Genomic DNA, 9876 nt, shown 5'->3' on the forward strand with positions numbered 1-9876 from the left:
TGGAACGATAATATAATCGAATTGGATAAAAATTTATATAGAATAGTCTTATCGTCTTACTTTATTTATGTGGTAAAACCGTCTTAACTCTAGAATCGATAATTGTTTTGTGTAAATTTAAGATTGATAACTTGTAAGCTTGAAGTTAGTATAGAAGTGGAACGATTAAAAGATTCTTTTAGCATTTTCTCAACTCTGTTAGATATCAGAGAAGAAGAACCAGAATTTTTAACCATTGAGATGACATGAGAGATATGAGAGAGAATTCTAGAAAACTAAGCTACTGAATATGTGTGATTGCATTTCAATTGAATGAATTACAGAAAGAAAAGAAGTAGACTGTTATATACAGTTTACTTGAACACAAAACGGTAGCGTATTGTTCTGCCTTATACTAAATTACATTTTGACCCTTTTTACTTCTTATGGTCAATAATTAAAGCCTCGTTCCATGAAAGTTGGACATAATTTTTTGATTGATCGAACTTAGGTAATGCTTACAAATCTATTAATAAAGTCATTATGTGGCCATTTATATGTGAAAGTCCCGCTTTCTCCCCCATGCTTCATTGTTTCTTTGATTCTTTGCATCAATAAAGTGTTCAATTATCATGCGAAAATAGAATATTAAGACCGTGTTTGGTACATAGTACCCGATTGTATTTTTTTCTTGGGATTGGACTGAATTAGATTAGAGTGGAAAAGACTGAATAATTATATATATATACACATTACTCCAACATTATATATTCATGTAGTTAAAAGTTACAATATATGTATATGATGGACTATATATCGTATGGAATTTGATATATCTTATCAAAATCAAAGGTGTAGGCTATTTATGAAAAACAAATTTGATAAATGGAATGATAAATACTATTGAAAGTTTGCAATTCCTTGTGCTAACGAGGGTAGAGTTCAGTGATGGGCTCGTCATTCACATATGAAGGCATGGGTTTGCCTGAATATTGAATTGAATCTGGACTCGTTTTTGGCATGCTTTGCTCTGTCGTTCTATGAATAGAAAATGCTGGTCGTTTCGGTAACGGCAATGCAGTAGAGAAACTATTAAGCATAAGCAATACTGTTGTCATTATAGGTCTGTCTGTTGAATCTTCCTAAACGCACAATAATCCGATATGGATGCATCGAATGACCTCATCTGGCGAAAACAAATCACCTAAAGTTTGATCCATTAGCTTTAATGGTGTTCCTTCCCTCCAAAGTCTCCAGGCCTGTGACAATCATCAGTTAATTCTCATAACAAAATGCAGCTTCTATTCTATGTAAGATAAAATTGAGTTTGTGCTTACATAGCTCAAGAGGCCCTCAGCATAAGCTGATTGATAGAAACAATTGTTCTTTTTACCACTTATAATCTCTAGTACTAAAACTCCAAAACTGTACACATCAGACTTAATCGAGAATTGTCCATGCAACACGTACTCTGGAGACATATAACCACTAGAATCTAGCACCATTAGTATATTAGTCTAGTATATATCTTAATAGTTACTAAGAATAATGAGAAGGATTATTATTGTGTCAAATCTTACTATGTTCCAACAATTCTGCTTGTACTTCCTTGACTTTGATCCATCCCACAAATCATTGCTACACCAAAATCTGCTATCTTCGGCTCCATATCCTTATCCAATAGGATATTACTAGCTTTAAGATCACGATGTATTATTTTGAATCTAGAATCTTCGTGAAGATACATAATTCCTCGAGCAATTCCTTCTATAATCTTGTAACGCCTTGACCAATCCAAGAGTCTTTGTTTTTCAGGATCTGTAAAGATGAATTCATCAAAATAATAAATTTTTACTTGTGAGGTGAGACGTTGAAACCCTTATTTTGGGATGTTATGAAGAAATTCCATATACCAAAAAGGAAGTAGTCAAGGCTTTTGTTGGGCACGAATTCATAGACGAGTATTTTCTCCCCTTCTTCCGCACAAAACCCTAATATCCTCACTAACTTTCTGTGTTGTAGCTTGGCTACCAACGCAACCTCATTCCTAAATTCTTGCAAACCTTGGCCTGAGCCTCTTGATAGTCTTTTAATAGCTACTTCCTGTCCATTATTAAGTGTACCCTGAGGATATATAATAGTCCATTAATCAACCATTTACTACATATACTAATTAACCTGTTAATGATGTTACCGACGATGATGTCCTGACGAGTTTCCAGAGAAATAATTTGCGCCAGTGCTCATTTGCCCTGACGCTTTTTTTAAATTTTCCAGCAACATGGTCGCGTCGGGGCATGGTCATTTTGTGATGGTGTGAATTCATCTCGTCGGATCCCTTGGGATAAAATTTTGTTCATTTCAATATATAAGAAAGAAAGAAAAAAGGGGAAAGTTTCTTACCTTGTACACGCTGCCAAATCCACCCTCACCAATCTTGTTTTCATCAGAGAAATTGTTTGTGGCAGCATCAATGGTATGCAAATCTAATTGTAAAAATTCCCCCATTGAAATTTCATCACCAGCTGGAGATGATACTTTAAAAAAAAAAAAAAAATGGAAGGTTTTAAGTTAGTTAGAATATGATAAAACAAAAGCTTTTTAGTTTTGTTATATATTTATATTACCATTTCCCTTATTTACAGCTCTGTATTTTCTCCCTTCTTTCCAACCTGAGAGACAATAGCATGAAGCGGATAAAATTATCGTGAAGACAAGTAGTCCAATTTCAATAATCCTCCTTGAGGAGATCTGCCTATTTCCTGCATACACAAGAAATATTTGATCCACTAAGACACAATATGCTTAGCTATATTCTACCAAAATAGCGTCAAATGATTCGCTACGGCAAAAACTTATGTGGAATGAGCATAATAAATTCCGATCATTTTATTTCTTATTATTAAACTAACGTTCATCAGATGCATATGCATTCAATTAATCTAGTGTCATAATAGTGCACCTGGCATGCACTGTAACATCTCATGCCGACTTCCTCTGGTGGGGTTCCAAGAGTTATGTTCTTCATGTATCGTTCCGGAATTTTCTCTTATCCACCTCAATTAGTGAGATTTACAGCACATCCCTCTTGATTCGAACCCAAAACAATACGTGAAAGAACAACGTAACTCTCAAAGCCCCGTAAGAGGAAGTCGGTATGCAGGCCATTACAAGCACAAACTCGCTAATTGGTCTGATGTAAATGAATCCGATAATCCAAAAAAAAATTTAAAATCAAAGGCTTACCGCTTGTACTTGCTGAGGGTACTGGTGGCGGAGGTGGTGGTGGTGGTGGTGGTGGTGGTGGTGGTGGTGGTGGTGGCGGCGGTAGTGGTGGTGGAGGTGGCGGTGGTTGAGAGTAAAAAGGATAAACTTCAAACCTGATATTGCAGCTAGGCTTATAAACTCTACCTCCTTCCTTCCCATAACAGCATTTAGAAATCTCACTAACACAGTCATCCAAGCAAATGTTGCATTCAGATGAAACAATGTCAGGAGTGCATTGCGCCAGCCCATATAGCCTAGAAAAAGTTGTGAGATTCACTTCTTCTGTGGCAAAAAATTTGCTAGAACCCACAGCCTCTTTGATCAAAGTATTCATCAACCCATCCAAACTCTCCTTAAACTGAGTCGCATTCAAAGCATCGTTCACGTTATCCAAGCAATAACCAGGTTTCTCTTCCATGTCGGCGAAAATCGACCTGTTTGAGTACCTTAACATGCACTCATCATACCATACAACTGCTTCCTTCTGTTTTGGATAAAGGGTTATGATCTTTTCACTAGCGGCCTTGACACAAGTTTGGCATAAATCAGGAGCGATGTCTCCTCTGCAAAGAAAGAGACCATAGGCTTTATCGGCGCCGGCCAGCGGGCCGCCGGTGCTGGTGTTGTAAAATCCATTGCTGAGGTTGGCTTTTGAGATTAGGGAAGAGAGAGTTTGATTGAGGTTCGTCGAGAAGGCAACATTGGGAGTATAAGTTGTTGAGTTTATAGTGCATCCGTAGTAGGGATATTGGTGTGTGATTTTTGCAGAGATGATGAGCATAACAATGGCGGAAAGGACGATTTTAGACCAAGAGATGGAACAAGCCATGATTGTTACTAGTTCTGATACAACTTCGATGTCCTATTTATAAGGAAAAAGCATGCATTAAGAGGTTGACTTGACTCTCCCATGTGTTTGGTGAGCATCTGGACGGCGCCACCACTGAAATAATTAATTGCATGTTTGGCTTATTATTTTTACCCATATTCCCAATCCTATTCTCCAAATAATATTTCGCACATTATTCCAGAAATATTACTCTATTTTTTTAATTACTTTTAGACCCCAAAAGGTTATGAATTTCATTAAATGCCCCCTGAAAAAAAGTTTAAAAATTAACAAAAACACTCTCGCGACCCATACTTGCCAGATTCCGGCAACCACCGTCAGTGGTAGCCGGAATCTGTACAACGGCCTACCTGTCGACCAGAAATAGCCGGAAGTTCACCGATCTGGCCTTTTCCGACCAGATCCACCACGGATCTGGCCGGAAAAGGCCAAATCTGGCCGTAACGACGGCCAAAGAAATTGTTGTCGTTGACGATCAACGACGGCCAAATCTTGGCCATCGTTGACCGAAAACAACAGCCATATCTTTAGCCGTTGCTGACGGCCAAAGATGGTCGTCGTTTTGGCTTTTTCCGGCCATCGCGGCCACGGCAGGCCGTGGATCTGGCCGAAAAAGGCCATAACGACGAGTTACGACACAGATCCGACCTATCTGTGTTGTAACACGATTTTCCGGCCAGATTCCGGCGGTGGTAGCTGGAATCTGGCACTACAGGTGGTGGGGGTATTTTTGTCATATAAATTAGGGTGTTTAATTAAATTAGCAAACTTAGGGGCTTTTTCATAAATTTTTAAATTTTACCTCGTAATACTCCCCTATCCAACTACCGAATATTATTCCCAAAATCCTATCCAAAATAATAAACCAAACGCACCCTAAGGTGTTTAAAAACTTTAAATAACATAATTTTAATTTAATATATATTTAACTAAATTATATTGTAAAAAAACACTCATAAATTAATGTTTCCATTTCTTAAACTTTTGTACACCATAGTTACTTTAGAGAAGAATTTATGAATTTTGAAGTGGGATATTATCTTGTCAAAATTGAAGTTATTAGTATAATGTTACAAACATTTGTGGTTTTTATTAATGAATTTCGTGTTTAATTTTTTTTTTTTTTTTTTTTTTTTTGTATTAAATTGTTAATGGTGTTAATTATTAAGTTTTATACAATTGTAGATTAATTAATACTAATAATAAAAGATATATTATGTTTAGAAAATTATTCCCCCATTAAACAAAATTCTTGGCTCCGTCAAGAATCTTCATTTGCTAAAACAAAGACATCAAATACAATATTGAACGCGGCATTTACTCTAAAATTACATAGTTAAAGTCTTATTCCAAATTTTCTTTCTTGAATTATTCTATTTTACAGTAACATGTAAATAACACACTGATGTGGTAGTTGATATATTAATATCCCTAAATCGATACATCAAGTACTTAATTAAAATCAGGTATTTTAAATAAAAGCTAATTAGGATGTGTAATATTTCCCAGTATGAAACCAACTCACCCATATATGCTGCTTTTGCTTTGTTTGGCCTTAAAATATTAAAAAATCCATTCAATTATAATTTAAAATAACTTTAACTTTTCAACATTCAATAAGATGGAAAAGTTGTGTTTGCATTATATTCTCGAGACATATTTGCGACTTGGTCAATATATCACATAATTGGTGAGGGCAAATGTCATTTCAAGAAATCTTAAAGTGTCCCGTGTCATTTTACTTGTTAGATTGATGGTTTAAAAAACATAAGGTTAAGCCTCTTCTGATGAGGGAAATTTTCAATATCTACTCTTTAGGTTTTGTTAATACTCAACTTTATGGAAATTATGTTACGAATTATTAGAAAATACCCCTCGTTACGAACAACGTTAAATTATTCTAACGGTTATAAGGCATTGTGGTCATTTTGTTAAGAATATTTCATTAAAATTAATCACCGGTAAACTTAATTAACCCTAATTTAAATTAGCCAAACATTAATTAGTCTTAACCCTATTGTTGCTAAGTAAAATTAATAATATTAATTAAACTAAAATTGACTGGTTCAAAAATACTTTTCCATCTTCAATAAAAGTGAGGGCAAAATGGTATTTTTTCAAATAAACTAAAAAATCAAGGTAACAAAAGCTAATGGTATAAGTGATAATATTTTGTGATGATTTCTAGTATAAGTACCACAAAGCTGAGTATTAGCAAAACCTCATAGATATATTTTGAAAATTTTCTCTTCTACGAACAATAACTTTTGATCAGGTGATAAGTGTACAATCCTAACTAGATTTTGATGTTGTAAAAGAAAATTGAACTGAACTTGGGTTTTTTAATATATTCGTAGTATAAAGTGCTCTTCATATTTGTTTACACCCAAAAAAAAAAAAAAAAAATAATATTTGAAGGCTCTTCATATTTTCATATTGGTCATTGTTTTTTTTACCACAAATAGAATTTATCAATTAAAGAAGACTTTTGTATAAAAAGGCCTCCACCTTTTCATACACATAGATTGACCACTACATGACAAGCAATGCCTGCTTTTATGACCATGCAATATCACAAAAATTGAGTTTTAACTCATTTCTACACGTGTTTCATCCCTGACGTGCTCTCTGGTTAGATTGAAATTAAAGTAATTTAGGGTTGAGCGGGTCAAGGTACCCAGCCCAATCCCTTAGAACCAGATCTAGATCCAGACCCAATGGTTCCTAGGATTTAGGAACTGGAATTGGACCTAGTCAGAACCGGTTCCAAAATGCCTAAAACTAGAACTTCTATCCAATGTTCTTAAAATCGGACCAGGCCTTGACCCGTTCATGGGTTCAGTTCTCAGTTTGACCAGTTAGATCTGTCAGTTGGACCGTATTCTATAAAACTACATGTTAGTCCCTAAATATTTGAAATTCATCAAAAACACCCCTAAATAATTACCATGAGTCCCTAAAGGTTTGAAATCTATCCAAAACACCCTTGTCACGCAAAGAGACTGGTGAGTGGTGGCGGCAGTGATGTTCGACAGCCAATCGAAGTTTGGAATGATGGGGCTTTTGATGTGTAGATGTCGGCGAATTTTATGGTGGTGTCAAGGAGTTTTAAAGGTGCCGAAATTTGCCGGAATCAACAAAGAAGGTCGACAGTTGCGTGAACAATAGGTGGACAGCAATCGAGGGCTAATCGAAGTTTGGAATGATGGGGCTTTTGATGTAGAGGTGTCGGTGAACCTTATGGTGATGTCTGGAGTTCTGATGGCACTGGAACTGGCTAGAATCAAGAAGGAAGGCCGACAGTCGCTTGAACAATAGGTGGACAGTGAGCGACGAAAGGCTGGATGGCAGCCACTGAAAATGGATGGGTTTTGTTGTAGAGGTGCTGCCAAGTCTTACGGTGTTGTTATCTCCCTTGAACGATGCTAGAATCTAGCGGGATTGACTCGCAATTGGACCATAATTTGGCACTATTCCAACAGTCCAACTGTGACCCAACCCATTTTGATTAAGGATACCGGTTTTTCAAGGGAAATCGAACCATAGATGACGCCAATTCCTAGTCAAATTGGTCTGGCTAGCCGGTCCTATCTGGTTTTCAGAACACTATCTGTACCATGAGTTTCAATTCTGAGTCCAGGTCCGCGTACCCGACAGTGTTCACAAAAAATCACAATACACCCCTTACGTTCGTAAAAATGATAGATATACCCTAAAAACCTTACAACACAGCCCCAACTATTTGTAAAAATTACAAATACACCCCAAGTACATGTCAGTTCCACCCGGGGCACCCATTGGTGGAACCGACGGGTACTTGGACCTCAGTTCCGGTTTCGATTCTCGAATCAGATTCCTCGATTGGTGGAATTAGACCTCGACCCGCACAGTGCCGATTCCTCCAAATTTGGAACTAGAATCGACACCCTTGTTCAACCCTAAAATTTGGTCACCCCTAAGCATCCATAGAACCTACTATTTAAAATTGAAGTTTTTTATAAGACTTAAAATCCAAACTTTGGGAAAGCAAACCACAAGCATAATTGCTCTTCACACACATTATAGATGCAAGAGCACAAACTCTCTATTAAACAAATTTGAGGCGTCTTATAGGATTAAAAAAAAATTAGAAAGCATATTCCATCATGGGGAGTGACATTAGAAGCAAGAGGTGTCCTACAAGATCATGTTCCTGTGTCGTTCTCATAAGCGCTGTTGGTTGTGAAATTTCATGTGTAATAGCATATAGTTGCTCTCGTAACACCAATATTTATAAGCTAGCATATAAAGAAACTAATCAAATTGGGCACATATATTGTACAAGTAAAACCCATTTGACGGTTATGCTTTTTTCATTTGCAGAAGTCACAAAATATAGCTAATGGCTTAATTACTTCAAATGCGTGTATGCTAATGGCAGTCACACCTGGAACAGTCACTGCATAACTCAGTCATACGTGTCCCAGAAGAATAAATTATTAATTTTAATTTATTAAAATATTATCTACTTTTATAAATACAACACGTGTCAAAAGCATGTGTTTGGTAGGCAGTATCATTCAATACACGTGAATTTTTTTTTTTTTTTCATATTTAGATTAAGGATAGGCGTCCTTATTTGCGGGAGCCCATCCAAAATAAAGGGACAACCGTCCATAATGGATAAACAGTCATTTTTAAATATTTTTTAATTTTTTAAAAAGAATTGTTAATAGACAAACATCTATTAAAATATGAATGTCTGTCCAATATTTAGGGATAACCGTCCATAACCTATGAACTGTTATCCTAATTTTTATAAAAAATTTATTCCATTTTACTGATGGACGAGCATCCTTTAAATGGGGATATCCGTCCGTAGTAAATGGATCCCCGTCCATATAATATGGATGAGAGTCCATATAAGTGAATGGTCATCCATATTTGATGAACGGTCGTTCACTAGAAAAAAATTTATTAACGTGAAACGTGTCTGGATTGCTGGTGTGAGTCAGGGGACACGTAGGTAGGGATGAGACGCGAGCCGAGTAGCTTGCAAGCTAATCGAGCTCAGCTCATCGTAAGCTTGAGTTCGACTCGAAACCAGTCTAGTCGAACTCGAGCTCGAGCAGCTCGTGAACAGTAACGAGCCGAGTTCGATCCAAGCTGAGCTCGGCTCGTCGAGCTCGCGAGCTTAAACAAGCTTTGGGGGTCAATTTGTAAGATTTCAAAAATTTTATTTTTAAGTTGTTAAAATTACAAACAACACCCATGATCCATTCACAGATAAAAACGATAAATTCATTTCACCTTTATTCATCCTTGGTTCCATTCGAGCTTAAAATGAGAAAGAAAAATAATAAAGGAGAAAATCTGAAGGAGCAGAAGAAGAAAAAGAAGAGAATAGGGGTGAGCGGTTCCGGGTACCCTGCATTTTCCGGGGGAACCGGAACCGGAACCGCACAGTACAGGTTCCCAAAAAAAGGAATCGGAACCAGAACCGCACAGTGCAAGTTCTTCAATTCAAGGAACCGGAACCTAAAATGCAGGTTCCGGTTCCTTTCCAGGGTACCCTATAAAAAATCAATTACCCCCCTATTAGTTTAAAAAATAACAAAAACACCTTATCACTTTACAAATACACCCCTAACAAATTTTCATTATTCATTCATTTGTGTCCAATGTAGCTCATAATCTGTAATCTCCAAGCAATACTTGAATTGTTAATCATTTAATTAAGTATTGTAATATTGTTTATAATAGAATGTTATAATTAATTAAATAATCATACCATAAATTTA

General features: G+C 36.4%; 1 protein-coding gene across 1 annotated transcript; it reads right to left on the bottom strand.

Annotated features, from left to right (window-relative positions):
- Positions 1-905: 905 nt before the first annotated feature.
- On the bottom strand, positions 906-4075 carry LOC116109267 (cysteine-rich receptor-like protein kinase 25). Its single transcript, XM_031395496.1, is given in 6 exon segments — positions 906-1238; positions 1317-1467; positions 1560-1797; positions 1893-2103; positions 2383-2513; positions 3310-4075. Coding segments are annotated over 6 exon segments (1830 nt in total).
- Between the last annotated feature and the right edge of the window lie 5801 nt (positions 4076-9876).

The sequence above is a fragment of the Pistacia vera genome, unplaced genomic scaffold (genome assembly GCF_008641045.1).
Source record: "Pistacia vera cultivar Batoury unplaced genomic scaffold, PisVer_v2 Contig577, whole genome shotgun sequence".
Lineage (NCBI taxonomy): Eukaryota > Viridiplantae > Streptophyta > Magnoliopsida > Sapindales > Anacardiaceae > Pistacia > Pistacia vera.